Raw genomic sequence first — 24004 nt, forward strand, 5'->3', positions numbered from 1 at the left:
TATTAGAGATAACTGAAATAACAATTTTTTCAATATTTAAAATCTTATTTATTTTACTTCCTTATTTTGTTCTAAAAGATATATTATATTTTAGAGGTCAAATAATTCTAGGAATTGCATCTTCTTTAGCTAAGTCAGATCATCTACTGTTTCTTTTCCTGGTTTCCTTACCCTTAGAAGGACTTTACATTAGTGAATTTTTAATGCAAGTAAATTAGTTTTCCAAGCTGGAGGTAGAACTCTTATTGCATATATCTCCCCATTATCAAATTCCAACAAAGTTGGATTTTTATTTCTTACAGAAAATGTCCTTTTTTTCCTATGGCTGCATGTACTATTTCTTCTTGAAATGTTAAGATCATTTTCAGAGGATGTAATATGTTATGAAATTATTTACTTTGTTATTGGTGTCAACGTGAATCTTTGGCACGATTTACCTTTAAATTTGAATAACCTAACATCCCATTTTGGTGGAATTGTTCTGTTTGTGAGAACTTTCAGTGACTTCTGAGAAATGTGTCTGGTAATGACAATATGCTTCTTTTTCTTATTTGTGAACTAGGTCACTCTTTTCCACAATTTTCTTTTTAAAATAATTTTAGGATATCATCAGAATAATGGCATGATTCTCAAAGGGCAAAGTTCCTAACTATCCTGGCAGACCAGTGACTGCTGAATCAATTATGATTTAAAACATCTCACACATGGAAAAACAAAGAGTTCCGTGGGAAATAAATATCTTTTCTTTGATTCACAAGTATGTTCTTCTCTCTGCTTCCAGATAAGCACATTTTAGGCTATTGGTTCATGTCTCTTACGACATTGTGAGTGTCTTGGGATCAGTAACTTTGCCTTTGCATCCCCAGCACATACAAAATAGTCAATAAATGTTTACGAAATTAGTAAACCACTTAGCCACATTCAATGGGAAGACAAAGGCCCTATCTGAAAATGTGAACATTTATCAGATAATATTCAGTTCCCTTTTTTTTTTTTAAGATTTTATTTATTTGTTTGACAGACAGAGATCACAAGTAGGCAGAGAGACAGGCAGAGAGAGAGGAGAGAGCAGGCTCTCCACGGAGAAGAGAGCCCGATGTGGGGCTCGATCCCAGACCCTGGGATCATGACTTGAGCTGAAGGCAGAGGCTTTAACCCACTGAGCCACCCAGGCGCCCCTCAGTTCCCTTTTAGAGCCAAGATTTAAATTCTTAAATCCTAGGATTTGGACCTAGGTGGAAATTCATAGATTATCTGGTCAAATTATCTTGTTTTCAGATAAAGAAAATGACTCCCAGGCAATCTCAGTGGTGTACAGCTAGCCAGTGGCAGGACTGGCTGCAGCATCCCAGGCTCAGGGTTCTTTTCTATGCCTTCAGCTTAGTGAAGTTTATTAAAATTAAGTGACAATTGTGCTTCACATTTTTAGGGTCCTAGGGGGAAAAAAGGAGCTCCTGGTCCTTCTGGGAAACCTGGGATTCCTGTAAGTAGCAGGCCCTTTTCATCTTTGTTTTTCTAAATAGAATTGGCAGCTTCAGCAAGCAGAAAAGTTTGGGGCCAATTATGACAAGTGTTGGATAAATCAGCTTGTCTTCAAAAAATATTTAAGCCCAAGCTGGAACACAGAGGGAACAAAATATGACCGTTAGCTCAAAACCAGGCTTGCTATTTAAGTATAAGTCTCTGCAGTTGAAGGATGCTATTTTCCGGTGTTATGGAGCTCTCTCTGTGGACCTATCCTGCTCTCTGATCATGACTGAAAACAGGGAACTTGAAATATGACTAAATGATTAGTGACAAAGGTCAGAGATCCTCAAGCATGAATAAAAAGCATGAGCTGGATTGTAATTGAAGGACACATCCTTTCAGTTTCCTGGCAAACACAACAGAAAGTCTTAGAAGAAAATGTTTTAAATCATTTCATCACAGAACAAAGATTAATTTTACCTTAGCCATCAGTTTCCTCTGGCCAACCAAATATGTGTTGACTGGCTTATTAGCAAAGACTTACTTCCTGCTGGCCTTCCATAGCCAAGGGCTGGATGCCTACTTTGGGTGGCCTCTGTTGGTTCAAAAAAAGAAAAGAAAATGAACATAAATTAAAAGCACATACAGATCAGAGATTCATACAGATGAAATCCACTTGCCCAAGAGTAGAAACAAAATGTTCAGACCTTTATGCAGTCATATAATTATGTAGTTCAGAGTGGCAACGAAAAGAACCATAATACATAATACATAATACAATTCCTGAGAAAGTAACAGGGTATAAGATTTTGCAGATGGTAAAATACTGTTGTATCATAAATTGACAGGTGCATATAGCTTACTTTTCTCCATAGCTGGATAGAGCAGAGGCCAGGACAATGAAAAATATGAGAGAATTACACTGAAACTGAAAAGCTTATACAGTAATTTTTCATTAACTTGGCATTTCTCTTTAGGGATTTAAAGACAGGTAGCTGATCTGTTGAATACAAAAGGGAATTCAGGAAACAGGAAAATTTATCCTAGGGCAGGGTATTAAAAATGTAAACACCCCTCTCCCAAATATAAAGGTATTTGTCATTTAAACATTTGTACAGCATCTCTCTATAATCCATGTAATTTTTTATTACCAAGGGTCTTCCTGGCCTACCTGGGCCAAAAGGCATGCAAGGATACCATGGAGCCGATGGCATTTCAGGAAACTCTGGAAAAGTTGGGCTACCAGGAAAACAGGGACTTCCTGTGAGTAGAATGAATCTCTTTTTACTTTTCCTTATTTATACACATCTCTTGGGTAGACCATATATATTTTGGCTTTCTTAGTTTTGATACTGGTTCAGATTAGCCAACCACTGGCCAACAACAAAGCTTGTTGTTGTAGCCAACAACAAAGTTGTTTTGGAATTGTGTTTATGATCTTCAGGGAATGTGTGAGTATATTCTCTTGGATATTTCATATCCAACGACTCTTATAATAAATAATACATGACATTTTTGCACATATAAAAGCTTGTAAATAAGAACCATAACAAAGCAAAATTTTAGAGACTATACAACGTGGCTGTGTCCTGGGTTCATCAAATATCTTGAGCCACCTTTGGCACATTTAAGGGTTGGCAGTAACTCAGTGGAAATTCTGCCAAAATTAATTTTCCCTTTACTTTACAGCCTCAGTATGTTATAAAAATTGTGTGACTATTTTTTGTGTTCATCAAGTGGTGATGCAATAATATAGCTTCTCCCTGATTTTTATGCAAATCTTTATCTTATTTATTTGATCAGAAATTTAAAAATCACATTTTGTCTTCATTTAGCCATTTCTCCTCTTTCCTTCCCTAATGTCCTCATAATCCAGATTTTTTTTTTATCTAACTTGGTGTTTTCACTTGAAATATTAGAATAATAAACCATGTACTTTCAAGAACCCTGTAATATTTACTCTTACATTTCTGCTATTTGGATGTGGTTTTCTATGGACCTGTTTTTCTTCTGTTAAATACTAAATCAATCCTACTTGTTTATTTAAATGTAGCATGATACTAAACCTAAGCCCAAACCCAAACTAATATTCTTCTTTCACTATGATGACACGTCCCCCTTTGAAATAGCTAATTACTTAGTCAATTAATTAAATTAAGAAACTATGAGCTAGCCAATTTCATTATTTCAGAAGTAACACAGCCAGATTCCATCTGAAGAGGTGAAAAAGAATTTTCAGATTCTATCTAAAAAGGACTTTAAACATGGTTTCTATTTGTTTGGGAGGCAATATGTCAGAACATCAGAGCAACAGGTTAAGACCTAGAAAACTTTGATAGCAATCTGATGTTTTTAATTAAAATAGATATTTTATAGACTTCTGTCTGCCATTAACAACAGTCTGGTTGAAAGAGGATTTTCTTTCATTTGAGATCTCAGTCTTTAAGGGTGTTTATGCCCTGGACCGTCATTCTCATGCTGCTCTCCAGACTCACCATATACTAGTCCTAAAATGAGATTGAGGGGGTGGGGGCTCCTGAGTGGCTCAGTCGGTTAAGCATCTGCCATAGGTCCTGGGATGCAGCCCTTCAGGGACCCTCTCCTCTGCCGGGAGCCTGCTTCTCCCTCTCCCTCTGCCTGCATTCTTCCTACTTGTGCTTTCACTCTCTCTCTGTCAAAGGAATAAATAAAATATTTTTTTTTAATGAGGTTGGGGATTTTTAAAACAATAGAGCATATCGAATTGGCCTGAGAGTCTTTTTGTGGATTAAGTTTTACTGGGAAATGTTACAGTAAATCTTACCTTACTGCTTTAGGTAAGATTTTGAGAGTTGAAAACAAAGAAAACCAGATTTCAAAACATATCATATTTCTTGCTGCTGAACGCAAGTTTGATCATGGAGGTGGTACATGTGTGGATGGATGGTATAAAAAATGAGCTGTAAATACTACTAATAGGAAAGAGATTTATTTAATTATTGGGAAGAGGGAATCATTTCTTGTCTGGCTAATACTATTAATTCAGATACTCATTCTGGATATGGATAATAGACACCAGGATGTGTTTAATAAGAATTTCAGATAATTCAGTATATTAGGTAATCATCAGACATTAATGACAGGTCAAAGTTATCAATTGTGTTTTATATCTGTTTACTTAATGGTTTATGTGACAAACAACTTTCTTTTTTTGGGGGGGGGGATATGTGACACCTGAATTTTCCCAGAAAGGACTGAAAATTCCATGGAATGAAAACATTGATTTATGTTTCTAAAATATGAATTGTTTTCTAGGCATGAAAACAGCAATGTGTCAAGTGACTGTTACCTGCTGCTAGGTTCTAGCCAAAAAAATAGACATTTTCTAACAACTCTACACCCTTCTTCAATAGTGATATCATGCTTAAAGGACCATAAGTTAATGACTAAGAGAAGGCCAATACAAGAAATAATCACCATAAATAAGATCCTGATTTAATTTGAGGCCACTCTGAGCCTTATTGCTAGAATCTACCGCGCTGTTTTTATTGGCTGTATGGGTGAAAGATAATGCAGGATGTCAAGTCACTGATTCTACATGGAACAGACAAGAATGCAAGGCACTTAAAGCCAGATTTTGAAGCTATTTGCACACCCAGGGCTATTCCAAAAGGCAGTTAGGATTCTAGAGTACCAACTAGGGCTGTTTGGTTGCAAATAACCAGACATGGATATAGGGATTGCCCATATATGTGGCTTGCCCCAAATTTTGCCCACTGGGAGGATTTCCCTTTACTGATATCTTTCAGGCTTTAATGCAGCAGCCATCCACTTCTAACAGGTGGTGACATTCAATGCTGATCTGTCTACAAATCAGATCTGAGCTTTCCTTCCACCATACTGGTAAAGGGCATTCTCTAGGCTGAAGGAACAGAGGTAAAGCAGTTGAGCAGGTATCATGGAAATCTTAGTTGCACTGCTTACATATTTTGTTTGCTCTCTCTGGACCTGGTGGTAGTGCCCAGTCGTAATATATCCCCTTTTCATTTAGGAGGAGAATGTTGCTGCTGCCCATCCAATTTTATGATTCAGTTGATCAAATATCCCCTAGTTCATAGTGATATACGAAGGGGAGGTAGATGGGAGAGAGCCCACTCCTAGTGCAAGCAGAAAGGGAATATATTGTCGTTAGTGAATTTTTAAAGCAACAATAACACTTTTTTCATCATTGTATACTGGCAATTCTAAACAACGTCAGTGGTAAAACAGTCTTCCCCATTAGTGTTGCTATTATCACCCTTATTTAGTTGGGTTTGGCTATTCCAAACCCAGGATATTTCGGGTATCCTGGCAGGGGACTAGGGGTCAGGGAAAGACTGAAAATTCTAGCGGATTCAGGATGCTATGTAAGCCACCTTGTTATTTGTACATTATGACTGAGCAACGATAGTAACCAATAATAACAGAGGAATCTGTGGCTGGTAGAGATGCTGTATGGACCCTCTGGTAACCCCCTGTAACAGAATCACAGCTTTTATCCATAAGGTTTTGAAGATAAGCCATGCCTTTCTTTGTCACGTGTAATTTCCTATCTAGAATGCAGTTCTGCACTTGCTCTGGTTAAAACTGAAAAACCAATCTTAAGACATCAAATGAGTATGAGTGCTTCACATTTTTAGGGTCCTAGGGGGAAAAAAAATAATAAGACCAAAACAAGCCCATACTGTATGATTCTACTTATATAAAATTCTAGAAATTGCAAACTAATCTGTAGTGACAGAAAGCAAATCAGGAATATCCTGGATGGAGTGCATATAGGAAGGTATGAGAATGAGGGCTTACAAAGGGACAGGGTAAGACTTTTGGGGGGAGGGAGCAGATATGTTATCTTGATTGTGATGATGATTGTGATGATCTTGATTATGATGATGATATGGTATTTTGATTGTGATGATTGTGTGATTACACAAACATGTGAAATCCCTTATGCTGACTTATCAAATTATGTATTTTGCAATTTACTTTATGTTAATGACACCTCAGTAAAGTGGCTTGATATGAGGGGGTAGGGAAGGAGAGGTAACACTGAACAATAAGTAAGAGTTAATAAATTAGGAATGATTATTGTGGGTGAAGAAAGCCAGAAAGAAACATTCTATGCAGAAACAACTGCATATAAGAAGCTAGGAAGAGCCTAGTATGTTTGAAGAACCAAAACAAGAGCAATTGTGACTAAAGTTCAATGAGCAAGATGTAGCAAATAAGCTAAATACTATTCAGGTATACAGGAACCACATCACCGTGTGTGTTGAAGGACATCTTAAGGATATTGAATATTAGCTGAAGACAGTAGGACCCTATTGAGGGACTTTATCCCATTTTACATTTTTAGGGGAGTCCCTCTGGCTTCATTATGGAAAATGAATTGAAAGGAGCAAGAGAGATGCAGGAGACTATTAGACTATGTATTGCAGTATTCCAGGCTACACATGTCCATGGTTTGGACTAGATTAGTGAAGTGGAAATGGAAAGAAGTGGGTGGATTTAGTAGTATTTAGGAGGTAGCTTTGATATTTGATTATGGGAGGTAAGGGAAAGAGAGGGATGTCAAGCATAACTTCCAGATTTCTAACTTGTGCGAGTTTCTAACTCTAATTCAATGCATCGTAATACCCATCACTAAAAAAAGCAAACACTGAAAGAGACCCAAATTTTATAGGCAAGGTTATAAGATCCAGGTGGAGATGTTAAGTAGGCAGTTAAATATGCTGGCATACAGCTCAGAGAGGAGGTCAGATATAAATATGACAGTCATCGGCGTATACAAATGTACTTAATTGGTCATGTTAAAAAGTAGACGAAATACTCTACTTCTGAATATTGAAGATAATATTTACAAAAATGTTGACAGGGGCAGTCAATAAGGGATATTGGGAGAATCCAGAGACTGTCAGCAGTAGGAAGTGTTTACTGCCCTTAGACCTGAAAGGTTAAAGGAAAGAAATAATGTCAAGTTGAGACTCCAGTTGAGAGCCGGAGCTATTGGAAGAGGGGTACCTCACAGGATGTAGAGCTGAAAGTAACCCAGCCACTGACAGAACGTCAAGGCCAGAAGGAAATGGGAGAAGTAAATGTAGTACGCCTCCCTCCTCTAATATCCTAGTGAAGTGTATCCCATTGGCCAACCTCAACTGAAAGTCAAGAGAGGACAAGAGAACCCAGGTGATGCAGTCCATAAAGGTCAAATTCCTAGAACAAATAGCAAGATAGAGAAGGAGCAGTGAATAGATTTGGGGAACAAATGAAGAAAAACACGAATATTAAGTAAACAATGGAAAGAAGGTCCAGTACCAAGCTATGGGGAATGCCATCATTTAGAAGTCAGTTAAAGGTGGAAGAGGAGACTACAAAGGTGACCAAGAGGGAGTGATCATAATAGATAGGAGAAAAAGAATATAATGTCATGGGAACTTAGCAAAAAATATTTCAAGGAGTAAGTCATCAACTATAATAATCCTGAGAGATTGTGTTGGACATGTGTTTTATTAATTTTATTTTTTTGGTTATTCAGCATCTTACCTCATTTTTAGGTTTATAAATGTTTGTGTTTACTCTCTGTTTGATCTTGGTGAGGGAGGCCACTTTTCTTCCTTTTTCTTTTTAAAGATTTATTTTAGTGAGAGTGGGGGAGGGGCAGAGGAAGAGGAAGAGAGATAGAGAATCTTTGAGCAGGCTCCCTGCTGAACACGGAGCCCGATGTAGGGCTTGATCCCACAATGCTGAGATCATGACCTGAGCCAAAATCAAAAGCCAGATGCTTAACCCACTGAGCCACTGAGGCACCCCAGTAGGAGGCCCCTTTCTACAGAAGTCAAATGCTAGACTCTCATCTTCCAGTTCCTCCTTGAAACAAGGACATAGCCAATGATATAGGCCCAAACAATCATTATGTTCACCAAGACCTTTGGCTGGGGAGTCTGTAATATGCAGAAGCCGGGACAATAGAGATTCTGTTCTAGTGGCAGTGGCAGTAACATCAGTAGTACTCAGTTTCCAGGGGTGACAGGAGTCCATGTCCAGCAGCTACGGTGATACACACTGCAGTGTCCAAATTCTGGCTGCCTAAACTTCCTTCAATTCTGTGTATTTTCCAAACCTGGCTTTCTGGATTTACCTGTGATTTTAGGAGCTATTCAGTACCTTTTCAGTAAATTTTCTGTTAAAATTTTCCAGAATTGGTTTCTGGTGTTTGCGAATAAGGACCCTGACTAGTACCAAAATCTCAAAAAGATAAAATTATGCCATTATATTTTAGAATATGGAATTCATCGGTAACTTCAGCAAATAGCCATTTGATTTGATTAGTAGGGGCAGAAATAGGATCGCAGTGCTTGAGGAGCGTGGACAGTAAAGAAATCAGATATTCAGGCAATTCAGTGGAGAAATTTGGCTCTGAAGGAGAAAGTAGGACAATAACTAGAGATGAAACTGAAATTAAAGTAGAAGTTATTTTGAAGTGAGAGAACCTTGAGCACATTTAAAAGCTAGGTGGACCTAGTAGAGACAGAGAGGCTGAAGACATAATAAAGAGAAAGGAGAATCTGAGTATGAATTAGTCAGACAATAAAACATGTACATTCTAGTTCCACTTCGGAAGCTATTCTACTTCTAACTGGGCCGTCATTTTTAAAAAACAGCTTCTGAGCTAGATGTCCCTTTATATAGGGCTAGTATAAGAATCTCATGGAATTTTGTGATGAAAGGAATTGAAATGAATTACAATAACATTGAATATTGCTGCAGTATATCACCCTGAGCCATGAAGTATGAAGAATGGTATCTGCTATTCCCATTGGTAGGCAATTTGGTATCAGATCATAATTCATCATCTCCTACTTTTAGCATTTTCAAAGAATAAGTTAGAAAAATTTCACATGCATACTTTGAATATCAGGATGTCATAAATATTGAAGTGTTTTGTATCCATCAAAATAAAAAAATAATAACTTTTCCTTTCCCCTTTTTAACCCTAAAGTTTACACATGCTATTGGTATTTATGAATATGGAAATATTTTCTACAAATGTTTCTGTTTCCTGTAGAAATATGATATGAAATTAAAGTGGTGATGCTTTATAAGGAATTAGTCTGGTCAGTGACATTAGATAACAATGGCTAACTGGTAATTTCTAATTATTTCTGAAACTTACTATGGCAATGGAAAAACTAGTTAAGAGAAAGTAACACAGTCTCTAAATACTAGCATATTCCCTGGAATATTTTCAACAACAGATAAGGACATCTTTCTATTGGTCTTTTTTTTTTTTAAGTTTTTATTTTATTTTTTTAAATCATGGCACCGTGGTGTTTCTTGGCTTACCTTTAAAGACTGCTGGATTTTTCCACTAAGAAAAATATTTATTCTGGGATTTCTAGCATTATGCAACTGCCCGATTTTCCTAAACAATGTTCTTTCTTTTTTTGATGTGGCCAAGGAGTTAAAGAATTCTTGGCATATTCAGTCCACAGTTTCAGTGTTTTTTCAAAGTCATGTGACTATAACTGAAGGACAGTATTGGAGAGGCTCACAGTTGCCTATGTGAATTTCCTTCTGTATAAATGAGTGTTTTGAGACTAGTCAACTTAGCACATCTGCAGTAAATGAGTCTGCCATTGCTGTTTTCATCATTTTGGACTTCTGTAGTGCCTCAATCATTTATGAAAAAGGAAAACAACTTTTCCCTGCAAAGATCATAAATCTATTTGTCACCAAAATGAAGGCTTACTAGTCTTCTTATTTTTTATTGCTACAACTAATAAAATTGGTTATTGGAAGAGAGGGAAAGAAACAAACCTCCCATCTTGACTTAAGACAAATCAAGGCTTTTCAATCTTGACTTTGCACTTTGTCAGGTGAACACAGGCTTAAGTGTTATAGGAAATGAGATGCTTGTCCTGAAAGAACATCGGAAGGCTTGAGTTTTCCACTGTGGATTGTGTCCAGTATATGAAGGAAAAACACACTTCATCAGCCCACTCACAGTCCTAGCACAGAGTAGCAAGACCACCATGGAAGCCTCTGTTAGGGACACCAGCAGGTCTGCCACCCATCTGTGGCACTCTCTAGCCTGTGAGCTAGTCACACCAAAGAAACTTCTGTTTCTGAGAAGATACATTTCTTTCCCCATGGTATTTTGGAGAAAGAAACACACTTGTGTTTGCCAGATTTACATTCAGCAGATCCTGTCAACTCTTGATTATTAAAAGGGTGATTTCCAGTTATGGCTTATCCTGATTACTACTTTCTCCCTCTCCCCCCCTGCTACTTGTTTTGGCCCATTTACTGCTCATTAGGAACTCTTCCAGAACAGACAAAACACAGCCCGTTTGGCTGCTTATTAGCAACAAAATGAAAGATTTGCTGAAGGATGTAACTTTCCTAGTTGAATCTTCAGTGACTCCCAATCCAATGAAGTTCATACTCTTTGTGTAATGTTGATCTTCATGATCTGGCTTCTGTTTACATTTCAGTCTTCTATTCTACCTTTATCCTCACATTTGCTATGCATTTCAGTCATAATGACAGCTAACAATTATTAAATGCTTACTATGTGCCAGGAATTATTCAAAGTGCTGAATTTGTATGAAGCTATTTAATCCCCACAAAAAAAAAAAACCAACAACAATTTAAAAAAAAAAAAAACATGAAGTAGGTATAGCTATTATCTCTAGGGTACAGAAAATGAAGGTGAGACTTGGCTCTCCGAGTCTAAGCAACTTGCCTGAGATCATATAGACAACAAACAATAGAGCCAGAATTCGAAATCAGCCAATCTAGATTCAGAACCTGTGTTCTTAATCACTATGCTATACCCATTCAGCTATGCTTAATTACTTAGATATTCCCCCCAAATTCTGTATATTTTCCTTACTTTCATGCCTTTGTACATGTCATTTATACCTTCTGCTTGGAAAGCTCTTCCATCTTTCTCTCTAACTTTAGGATGGATAATTTCTTGCTCTTTCAGGATGTAATTGAACGGTTACCTCCTTCAGACACTCTTCCTTGAACTCTCCAGTCAGAGTTAAGCAACTCTGCTCTGAACGTGTATACACGGGTTCCATCAGAGCTCAGATCATGTGGCTGCTGATTCCATATCTTCATGTCTTCCTGTGACAAAAGATGGCAAACTCATGTAGATTCGGGATTGTGTTTTATTCATCTTTGTAGCCCTAGCACTCAGCAGCCTCAGGGCGATAAAAGAAGCTCAATAGGGGTGCCTGGGTGGCTTAGTCGCTTAAGTGTCTACCTTTGGTTGGGGTCATGATTCCAGGGTAATGATTCAGGGGTCCTAGGATCAAGCCCCACATTGGGCTCCTTGCTCGGTGGGGAGTCTGCTTATCCCTCTCCCTCCCCCCAACTCATGCTCTCTCTCTCACTCTCTCTCTCTCAAATAAATAAATAAAATCTAAAAAAGAAGGAGAAGCTCAATAAATATTTGAAGAATGAATGGTCTTTGCATAATAACTGTGACTTTGGAGCCCTGAATAAAATTAAGATGTGTCAGCTACTTAACGTCTTAGGCTTATCATCTATAACAGGAATGTAATAACACCTACCTCATATGGTTTGGATGTGACATGTTTAGCAGACTACATGCCCTTATTGCTATTAACATCTTCCCATAATAATAGATACTCATGGTTAAGCTAACGTTCATTCATTCAACATGTATTTGTTCAGTGCTTATTATGAGCTAGGAGTTGGAAAATATAGCACTAAACAAGACAGACAAACAACTGCCTCCATGAAACATACATGGAACAGCAAGAAATGTCCGACATTTGGCCATTTTTTAAAAAAGATTTTCTTTATTTATTTGTCAGAGAGAGAGAGAGAGAGAGAGCGCACGCACATGCAGGGGAAGCGTCAGGCAGAGGGAGAAGCAGACTCTCTCCCTGAGCAGGGAGCCCCATGCGGAACTAGATCCCAGAACTCTGGGATCGTGACCTGAGCTGAACGCAGATGCTTAACCAACTGAGCCACCCAGGCGTCCTGACATTTGACTATTTTTGACCTTAAAAAAAAAAAAAAAAAAAGAATTCATAATGTACTATGAATCAGCTCAGTAATTGGTTAGTAGTCCGTATATAAAGAAATCAGGTAATTCAACTTGTGGAAGAAAGAAATAGGGTTTTGAGATAGAGCATGTGGAAGATAGATTATAGATGGAATAGACAGTGCAGGCCTCCTGGAGGAGGTCGTACATGGGTATAGTGAGGCTGTAGCCGGGTCTATAAAGAATGAGGAACAAACACACTCTGTGAAGGAACCAAAATGGAAAAACCTGCGGTTAGGAAAGAACTGGCATGTTCACAGGATTATCCGAGGGTCAAGTAAGAGAGTATGGGTATAGATTTGTTACTTTTGAAATAAAAGAGGGACATTTATTTCTTCATAGTAGCGTGAGCCTGGACATGTCTAAGATCCAAAGTATAAATGAAATATCCTTTTTCAGTCCCTGTCAGTCCTGTGATTATAGGTGAAGATCTGAGTGAAGGAGATTTCATAAGATACATTAATGTTGCCCAATAGTAGAGTGACATTTGCACTGTCCATTTTGCAAGACTGATAAACTACCAGTTGTTCTAATGGAAATGTATAAATAATTTCTGTGAGGTAATAAGAATGTTGAAATGCCTGTATTCATTAAGGCCGAACAAGACTTAGTTTTGTACGCTCTCGGGAATAGACATAAGTCAAGCAGACCTGACTTGTCTCCGCTGCCCTGTGAAGTCTCAACCCCGCTCCAAGTTCCATAAGCCTTAGTATTTTTAGAGATTCAAAACTAAAGTCGCCCCCCGACTTTAGTGTGCAGCTCATTCATAAATCTTATTTCCAACGTTTGGCCACATTACTTTTGACTGGCACTGAAGGAAAATGTTATGAATGCTACATTATTTTTATATAATATAGCCTTGCATATAATCACCTAATAATTATTATCCCACATTTTTTAACAGCCAATTCTTTCCTAGGGGGGATATATTTAGTAAACCAAATAAAATGAGAAATTCTTACTTGAACAGAAGTGTTTTTAGTTGCTTGGAATAAAGGAAGCAAAGCATTACTTTTATAACTCATTGGTTTGCTGGCTTAACAAAAAATGCAGTACTTACGTTGCCTAATAATGCAAAAAAAAATTACGGCATCATACTTATTTTTTTGTACTACAGTAAGTAAAGTAATTTTAATTGCTATTTTCTCCCATAGTAAATAAATATATAAACATAATAGTATGAGCACAGAGGATGCTTGGAAGTAGGGAAAGGAAAAAACTTTCTAGTGATTTTCAAGGTGCTACTATAAAGAAAAACATCAACTAATTTGAAGTTTAGTGTCATTTTAAACTTACCACTCTGCTGTTGAGACATCAATAAAATTAATGTTAAAAATATTTGTCTTTTTATTCAACATAGTTTTAAAGATGGTTTTCCTTTGTTAATCTACTTTAAAATGTGGATTTCTATTTTTGCCTATACTTAAAAATGTGTATTTGTTATTTATTCCTTAATATATTTGTTTCAATTCTAATGAAATTACAACGTCTAAATTAAGAGGCCTAGGAAGTAACAGAGTGACATTCACTTTATGTTTCACTATTATATATAAACTAGTCGTCATTGCTTCAAAATCTTTCTCTTTCTGTCCTCTGAATGTATGCAGATAACTCCATTTTCCGTCCCAGATCTTTCTATTCAATTCCAGAAAAAAGGCAGTTTTCTACATAAACATGTATATGCTTATGTACCCTTCTTTCCTTCCCCCACAGGGAAGTCAAAGTGAAAGATTAGGAGTTCCTCTTATTTCCTTCACTGACATCAGATTAAATTAAAAAATACAACCATATTACCGTTGTAGTTTGTTTGTTTGTTTCTTTCTTTCTTTCTTTCTTCTTTTTTAACCATTATGGTTTCTGATACACAGAAGACACTCAGTAAAAAGTAACTCTTGTTGTGGCTGATATTGTTGATTACTGACTGACCCAAGCAGTCATCAATTTCAGTTTAGACAAAATTGATACTTCCTGCAGAGTTGAAAACCAATTTAAGAGTACAGACTTACAACTAGTAGATAAATAAGTTCTGGAGATCTAATGCACAACATAGTGATTATAATCAACAATATCATATTGTAAATTTCAAGGTTGCTAGCAGACTGAATCTTAACTGTTCTCAGCACAAAAAAGAAATTATAAACATGTGATATAATAAAGGTATTAGCCAACATTACTGCAATAACCACATTGTAATACATAAACACAAATGTACCAAAACAGCACTATGTAGGCTTTAAAATTACATAATACTATATGTCAGTTATATGTTAATTAGAAAAAAAAACTTATTCAGCAGGGAATTTATCCCCATCTGAGGATAGTGGAAGTCTCTAGCCATGAGACATGTACTCTTATCATACTATTAACTTTTTTTTAAAACTCAGGTAAACTGTTCGTTGGTTTCACCATCTCTGAACAAATTAAATATGATTTTATTTTTTTTTTTAATTTTCTCAGAATGACTTACTCTTTGCTGATTGGTTTTAAATAAATCATTTAGAAGACACTGGAAAGAATGCTTAGGCATTAGCATCTGTTTCTCTTGAAATTAAAATTACTCATCCATCTTTGTGTTCACAATAAGAAATATTTGTTCTCTACTTGTATGAGACATTGTTTGGAACTTTGTGCAGAACACTCTGCTACTATCCTCAAATTTCTCTCTAAGAAACCAACATGAACAGTAAGTGACTTGGAACATATTCAGTGTGCCCTGTTAAATGTGTGATAGCACTGCAAGTAAAGTTTCTAGTTTTCAGTTAACCTTGAGGACTAGTCTTAGGGTCCTTTTATTCTCAGCTAAAAATACCTATTGAATTTCTGGAGCATTCAGCAAGATCTGAATGTCTGTTGTCCATGCATCACTGGAAAGATATATTTTTTCTTTCCTGTTGGTGAATAAAGGTCTTTGAAAAATTGCCTAAAGTTAAAAGTGAAGTGCTACTCTATTAGAATTCTGGAATGTTGAGGTATCCTAAAATTGTCTCAGGTAATCTGTCATGTGTTATCCTCTCCCTGTGGCATCTATTACCTCTGTAATACATTCAAGGGTAGGATATTCACAGCCTTGCAAGACAATCCACCTTTTTTTTTTTTTTTAATCCTTACACTCATCTGCTTTCTACTTAGTTTAACTCTGGAACTAAGTCTATATATTGACCTGAGTATGTATGTTTTGTTTTTGTTTTCCCTTGCTTACATACCTTCCTTCAAGTCATCGGTTTCTTTGGATTTCTCACCTGTTTTTGTTTTCAGTGGGGAGGACAGTGTTTATCAGAATTCAGTTTTTTGAGACTTGCCTTTTCTGTAAATTCATATTCCTTTTAGAGACCTGGCCATTGGTATAACAGCTATGTCTTCACTGAACATTTTTGGAATTTTATATCCCAGAGTCTCAGATGACTATGACTGGATTTGCTTTCATTTGCATTAATGAGTTCTAAAATGACACCATGTCATGAATCCAGGATTTGTGTGGCAAGAGGAAAGAAATAGGATAAATTACATGAATCCAGGGTTCTCAAGTTCATGTGGCAAGGGGAAGGAAGTAGAGATTAGTGCACTTGGATTAATGATGCAAGCGACATGGGAGAACCATACCACCTGAATCTTAAGTCCACAATGTGGCTCTCTTTCTCTTTTCTATCTGCCCAACCCTGCTTCCTCCCTCTCATTCTGTCTCTCTCTCTCCCTACCTTTTCCCCTTCTCGCTCTTTCCCCTACTGTACTTCTGTCTTTATTTCTCCCCTTCCTTTCACCTTTTCCCAATGAGGATTTTGTCCTCATAATTGTTCTTTAATGTATATTGAGAGCCACTAACATAGAGAAATGGTAAGAGATAAAAATAGTCAATGTTATATTGGGACAAAAAAAAGGTTTAGAGATCAAATTAAGAAATATGAACCTATATCCTGTAGGTATCCAGTAGGTGTCTTCCTGTAAGTTCCCAGCATAGTACATGGCACCTAGGAATATAAAATACATTTTCATTCATTATTTTAGTCAGTTTTGTGATCATGAAGAAAATCTACCTGGAAAAGGTAATTCTTTAACTATGTTGAATTATTTACCATAAGTAAAAGAATGAAAAGGTATGTGATGATATAATTTGGAAGAAATAACTTGGGGGAAAAAAGGAATAATACTTCAGTATTATATTCAAAATCAGCTTTATCTTTAGATCTTATTCTCCCAACCAGGCCTTCTACAGAAATGACTATTTTTTTTAAGATTTTATTTATTTATTTGACAGATAGAGATCATAAGTAGGCAGAGAGGCAGGCAGTGGGGAGGGAGGGGAAGCAGGCTCTCTGCTGAGCAGAGAGCCCAATGTGGGTCTCCATCCTACAACCCTAGGATCATGACCTGAGCAGAAAGCAGAGGCTTTAAACCACTGAGCCACCCAGGTGCCCCATTTTTTTTTTTTTTAAGAGACTCTCTTTTTGACAAATCACCTCTCCTATCACATTTGTGATAGGGCAATATCTTTATCTTTTTTTTTTTTTTAAAGGAGAGGGAAAATCTTTTTTTTCTTTTTTAATTTATTTTGACAGACAGAGATTACAAGTAGGCAGAGAGGCAGGCAGAGAGAGAGGAGGAAGCAGGCTCCCTGATAAGCAGAGAGCCTGATGCGGGGCTCGATCCCAGGACCCTGGGATCATGACCTGAGCTGAAGGCAGAGGCTTTAACCCACTGAGCCACCCAGGCGCCCCAATATCTTTATCTTTAAGGGCAATATCTTTATCTTTTATTTTTTTGAGAGAAAGCATATGTGAGTGGGGGGAGGGAAAGAGGACAGGGAAAAAGGATCCCAAGTAGGTTCCATGCTCAGCACAGAGCTGGACACGGGATTCTAATGCAGGGCCCGATCTCACAACCATGAGATCATGACCTGAGTTGAAATCAAGAATCGGACTCTTAACTGACTGAGCCATCTAGGTGCCCCAACAATATCTTTATCTTGTGATCTTGCTCTAATCTACTTTCTCAGTAATGCCTTTTTGATTAACACCAAAGAAAATTTCCCCTATTCAAGATCCCTCTAGTATTTGCTTTGTACCTCTCTTCTCATCTGGAAATCTTTAAAATATTTGTCTTTATTATAACTATTTGTATATTACATTTTATCTTTTTCACTTAATTTTAAGCTTCTTGAAAACAAAAACCTTATTTTATTTATTTTTGTATTGCTCATAGGGCTTCCCATGACCTTGCTTTCACATAATGATATTCTATATCATAATCAAATATTTGCTGAATGCCTAGAAGAATGATTGCATAACCCAGTTTAGTATCCCAGGAATCAATTCAAAAAGTAGCAGTCATCTCCTAAAATAGGGGTTGACAAATGTTTTCTGTAAATATTGCATTTTAGGCTTTGTAGGGCAGTAGGCAAAATTAAGGTACTATTTAAGAACTTATATAACGAGAAAAAATAGATTTTCACAAAATTTTTCTTTATGAAATTGAAAATATAATAATTTAGTACAATTTTTTGTAATACAAGTCTACTTATGAGAAAAAATAGTATTATTTGTGGGAGGAGAGATAACATTTAGCTTATTACAGTTCCCTATCATCAAAATTTTCTTTTTATTTGTTAATGCTGACCTATAATGAGATTTTGCATGTTTTCCAAATTTTATCTTTGAAAATTCTTTCACACTTATAAGTACTGCCAAATTCATGAACATATGATTTTAATTGTGCATATTTGTTGCTTGGAAGGAATTTGTAAAATTCTGTTAGATTCTTCTCTTGATTATTTGCCTTCTAGCATGTCATTACATTGTATATTAGCATTTCCAGTTGAACTGTTAGGTGGGAACTCCTCAGCTGCACAGTTAAATGGATTTTGAGGTACAGAAATGTCTTGCCTCTAGTGCTAAAAAAAATGCTGCTGAAAGGAGTTGAGCTCAGAAAATCTACCCACTGCAAATTTGTGTAGGAAATGAAGATCTGATTTATTGTTTTAATTTTTGACATCACAGGAAATGTATAAAGTTGTTGATGTTCTTGTGATTCAAACATTAGTTGTCGTCAAAATGACTCTGGCCCATGGGGTGCCTGGCTGGCTCAGTTGGTACAGCATGTGACTATTGATCTTAGGGTTGTAAGTTCAAGCTCCGTGTTGGGTATAGAGATTACTTTAAAAAAAAAAAAAAAAAAAGAAAGGAAAGAAAAGAAAGAAAAAGAAATGACTTGGGTCACCTGGGTGACTCAAGTCAGTTAAGCGTCCAACTCTTGATTTTGCCTTAGGCCATGATCTTGGGGTTGTAAGATCAAGCTCTGTGTTGGGCTCTGTGCTGAACATGGAGCATGCTTAAGATTTTCGGTCTCCCTCTGCATCTGCCTCTGTCCTCACCCTTAAAAAAAAAAGAAGGAAAAAGAAAAATAAACGACTACCAAAGTATATGCTTCACTTATAGGCATTGCAGCAAAATCTAACCCCTAAACCCATTCATCATTCAATCATAGAGGTTGAGGGTGGGTGTTCCCATTCAAAAACATTTCAATCTCATTCTTAAAATATCTCAATAAAACTTTATCTCTGCTGAGCCATCAGATTGCTGTGTGATAGTGAAAATTAGGATATTCAGTTTCTATTTTCACAAAAAATACCACAAAATGGATGAAGATTGCCAGAGTCAGTGAAATTCACTATTGGCACCACTGGTTCAATAACACATGCTAGGTGAGTGTTTTCCTCAGTGTACCTGATGGTGGATAATACAGTGAACACCCATAGCTTTAAATACACTACATTTTCACAACTTTTGTAAATTTGTTCAATAAATATTTTCCCAATGCATTGCTATTAGTTTTTATCACATTTTAGGAGATTCCACTTGAGGTTGTACTGATTCAGTGTTTTAAATTCTTTGAAAATATTCTCATCTATAGTCAATCTGCAGACTGTTCACATAGGTTAGCTCTTCGGTCACTTCAACACAGCGTTGGCTCCCCAAATCAACAACTGAGTAGTATTGGTAACATCTTTTGATTCATCAAGAGGCAAGGAAAACCACTGAAAAGCATTTGCCTTGTTTTTTAATTGGCTATTGAAGCTGCTCCAATGTCTTTACCATTTCAGGCTGTTTTCTTGCCAAAAGGTAATAATCTTAAGCAAGTTTACTTTGAGGACATGATGTAAGTCATATCAGTAAGTGATTTTCCATGCTGGGCTAACAAATGATCCGCTCAGAAACTTTTTTTTTTTAATTTCTTCATCTTTTTTTTAAATTGAAACATTTATAAGGGACATAAAATATTATATTAGTTTCAGGTATACAACATAATGAATCGATATATGTGTGTATTGAGAAATGATCACCACAGTAGGTCTAGTTAATATCCATAGAATATTTTTCTTAAGGAAACATTAATCAGTTATTAGAGTTGTCATGCATGCCCAAAATAAAATACAGAAAGTTAGAATACAACACACATACTTTGCACCTAAGCTATTTAAGTCAGAAGGTACTGACAGACTGTACTGCCTCAGTATTTTCATTTTAAATACCTCAGACCATTACATTAACTATAATTAGAGACTTTAGGTGAGTCAAAACATTACTTAAGTATGTTACTTATTTGGGAAAGAAGCCCAGGATAGGTCTCAAACCCGGACAATGTGGCAACAGCAGCCTTTCAGAACACCATCCCCTCCTATATATACTGAGCCTCTGGATGGATTTTTAGGAAATGCCCCAATTTTCATTTCTTATTTCTTAGGGCACGAGAGGCAGCCCAGGAAGAACAGGCCTGGTTGGGTCTCCAGGTCCTCGAGGAGCCAAGGGGTCATCAGGCCTCCCAGGAAGCACAGGGGTCCCAGGCCCAAAGGTACTTTAACATTTTCTTCTGATAGATGAGCAGCACCATTGACAAACATCTTGTCCCTGAGTTCATTGGCTAGATCACAGGATGGTAAGATTAATGGTTTTTAATAAATTTGACCAATAGTAAAAACACATTAGGAAGAAAAGGAAAGTGTGTGGCCTGGACATTCTCCTCTCCTGTGATAACCACAGTGCGTATAATTGCCAGAACAACTCATTAATTCAGTATTGGCGATGCTTTAAAAGATGCTCTTTGACTCATTCTGTTTCTTCTTTCCTGTAATCCTCTGTCTCCTCCTAGAAAGAGAAATCTTATTACTTCCAGATACATACTTTCTTAGAAATACTTCCTATTCCTCTGAATCTGAATCTACCCAACAGTTCATAAATCTGATAGGAGTAGAGCTTATTTCTTAGAGTCAAAGTGATCATCATTAAATCTTGCATTAACATTCATTGAATGGAGTATTGTATATTCAATAAGGCTTTCTAAGCAAAACCTGATTTAGAGCTATCTCAATGCAGAACTGACCCCTACAACCAAGAGATGACTCCAGTGTCTAAAGCAATTTTATAAAAGCCAGGGATTAAGATGTTGGCACCCTCATCATTATCACCTCTTAATTTGATTTTCATAGTTTCAGTTCTAAGGAATGTTCAGATATTCTGACCCATATGGGTAAACTGGAAATGACTCATCCCTTTCCACTAAAATTCAATGTAGCTGACCCAGTGCTAAGACCAGAAAGTGAAATAAAATTCCTATCTCTTAAGTATGACCTGACAATAAGAAGGATCTATAGCTGTGTCTTTGTTTCCAGACAGTGAAGGATAATTTGCTAATCTTAAAGAATCTTTGATCAAAATCTACCAGACTTCATTTTTTATTAACCTAACTCTAAACTCCTCCTGATTATTATTTTTAGAAGTGGTGTAAAAGATATTGCAACTTTCATTTCAAAAATAAAATAAAAATGAATTTAGAAAACCCTTCACTTTTACAAATAAAACAGCAGTGCTTAAGTATATCTTTAAAGTGACATTTTAGGAGATGAAAGGAATATGTATGAAAAGGAACCTTGGGGAACAAATACTAGAAATTTCTTAATGATAGGATTGAAAAGATAACCATGGCAAAATCAAGGTTCACACACTTTAGGAGACCCTGCTCTGTTTCTGATATCAGCTGAATCATCTCTATATGGTGAGGAAAACACAACAAAATAATACGGATTCAAATAAAATACAAATTCCATGATACATAAACACCCCCCCACCACCTCTAACCATTCTCTCTTTAGCCCCACTATCCTTCCACTTTCCCTCTTTTTTCCACACTTATGACCACAATCCCTGAAATTTTCTTTCCCCACTGTTACACTTCTTGCTTATTATATCAAACATTACTTGTGTGAAAAATATTGGTAGAGAGAATGACCATGCAGAATTTGATTTCCCCAGTGCCTTGTACTTATGCCTAAGGATGGACCTGTATTAGGGTTTCATTTAAAACATAGTATGCTTGTAAATTCTAAAGTCAAGATCACCTTTCTTTTTTTTTTTTTTTTTTGTCCATAGGGTGAACAAGGGCTACCTGGTCAACCTGGAATTCAAGGTAAAAGAGGTCACCGAGGAGCACAGGGTGATCAGGGACCATGTGGAGAACCTGGTCTGAAAGGGCAGCCTGTATGTGTCAACTCAGATATTCACTAAGTATTACTATTTTACAGGCCAGGCCACCATTGCATAATAATGACTATCCTGTCCATTCACATTGCAGGGAGAACATGGTGTTCAAGGTTTGACAGGTTTCCAAGGATTCCCAGGCCCCAGAGTATGTTTACACATTTTCTGCTATTCATCAGAAAGATGTCGAAATACCAATATTTAGTCTCTGACTTGAGTCTCTGACAACCTATTTCCTAATCTGTAAAATTTCCATTTGTAGAGTTCTATATTTGAATTTGAAATTAAGGGGCGCCTGGGTGGCTCAGTGGGCTAAAGCCTCTGCCGTCGGCTTGGGTCATGATCCCAGGGTCCTGGGATCGGGCCCAGCATTGGGCTCTCTGCTCAGCGGGGGGCCTGTTTCCTCCTCTCTCTGCCTGTCTCTCTGCCTACTTGTGATCTCTGCCTGTCAAAACAAAATAAAATAAAAAAAAATTTTTTTTAAATCTTGAATTTGAAATTAAATATTAATATAAAATTTTACATAGCTATTTATTTTCCTACCAATTTTATAGAATAACTCACCTCTGTCCCCTCACATTCCATTTTCCCAAGCATTTTATTTTGAAAATGTTCAAACGTACAGCAAAGTTGAGAGAATGAGTAAAAACCCATATACCTCTTACCTAGGTTCCACCATAACTTTTTACTCAACTTGCTTTATCATGACTCTATCTATCCCTCTCTCCCTCTCTGAATTCATTTTGGTGTACTTCAAAGTAACTTGCATAGTTCAGAACAATTCCTCCATAGTACTTCAGCATGTACATCATTAGCTATCTGTTTAATTAATATTCCACTTTTTAAGAACCAACTCAATAGATTGTTACAAGATTATTTCACTTGTAAAATGTTCATATAGAATGAAAGATTTTGACTTTTTATTTTTATTCTATTTTTAGGGTCCTGAGGGAGATGCTGGCATTGTTGGAATATCAGGTCCTAAAGGTCCTATTGGACAGAGAGTAAGTATAAAGCCATTCTGCTTGCCAGGAGGTTGTGATTCTTTGCTTATTTTAGGAATTAGCATTAAGAATTCTAAAATTAATATACTCCAAATTAATAACTTAATAAAATGACTTTAAAGATAGAAACTCAATAGATCCCATGCAAATGTTCTCAGCCTTTTTCAGTTCATATATTAATTTGAGCAAAAGATCCTAGAGACCACCCATCTTCCCTGTTCTTACTTTAGAAAATACATATCAGAATTAATGTTGATACTGGATAATGTATTTATTAACTCACATTAGGAACAAAAACATAAAGCAGTTTCGTGTTATAAGCATTAATGCAACCAGAGACGAGAGACCACCGCCATGCACCACTTGGAGGAGGCTTGTCTAGGACCAGAACTCCTCACACCACACTTTGAAAAATATTTCCCAATAGCTATGTTTTCCCAGCTCAGGGGTAGCTATCCCTGGAGAGTAATGAGGAACTGCTTAAAGAGTTGCAAAGGTTGGTGTCTGAAGAATCCCATTAGCTGTTTAGTACCTAGAATTGCAAAGTGTAGCAAATACAAGTAGGGATAGATAAGCCATCAGCAGTTACTGGTTTTGGTTTTGTTTTATTTTGCTCTTTGTTTTGTTTTTGCTTTCATTAACCAGTCTCCTAATTGATGAGATGATCTGTAAAACTGGGGGGGGAAAAAGCGATAAAATGTCAAACAGTGGTTTGACTGTAGCAGTAGCACCCCCTTGAGTAATAGTGGCTACAGGGGCAAAGGTGGAGACAGCAAAGAGAAGAAAGAAAGTGGTCCAGAAGCAGGAGAAAAGAATCTCGAGAACTTTACAGCTGAAAACCACTGTCTTGTGCAAAATATTAAATGAACAGTCAAATTTTTGAAATCCTACACTCCTTCTCCAACTCTTAC

General features: G+C 36.7%; 1 protein-coding gene across 1 annotated transcript in view; it reads left to right on the plus strand.

Annotated features, from left to right (window-relative positions):
* Positions 1 to 24004, plus strand: part of COL24A1 (collagen type XXIV alpha 1 chain) — a gene marked incomplete at both ends in the record, with an annotated part of 371273 nt that overhangs the window by 302629 nt on the left and 44640 nt on the right. Inside the window, 6 exons of the mRNA XM_080801684.1 lie at positions 1430 to 1483; positions 2623 to 2730; positions 20300 to 20407; positions 21982 to 22089; positions 22184 to 22237; positions 23031 to 23093. Coding sequence (XP_080657810.1) covers positions 1430 to 1483; positions 2623 to 2730; positions 20300 to 20407; positions 21982 to 22089; positions 22184 to 22237; positions 23031 to 23093 — 495 coding nt within the window. The remainder of the gene's footprint in view (positions 1 to 1429; positions 1484 to 2622; positions 2731 to 20299; positions 20408 to 21981; positions 22090 to 22183; positions 22238 to 23030; positions 23094 to 24004) is intronic.

This window comes from Martes martes, assembly GCF_963455335.1.
Source record: "Martes martes genome assembly, chromosome: 4".
In the NCBI taxonomy this organism is placed as follows: domain Eukaryota; kingdom Metazoa; phylum Chordata; class Mammalia; order Carnivora; family Mustelidae; genus Martes; species Martes martes.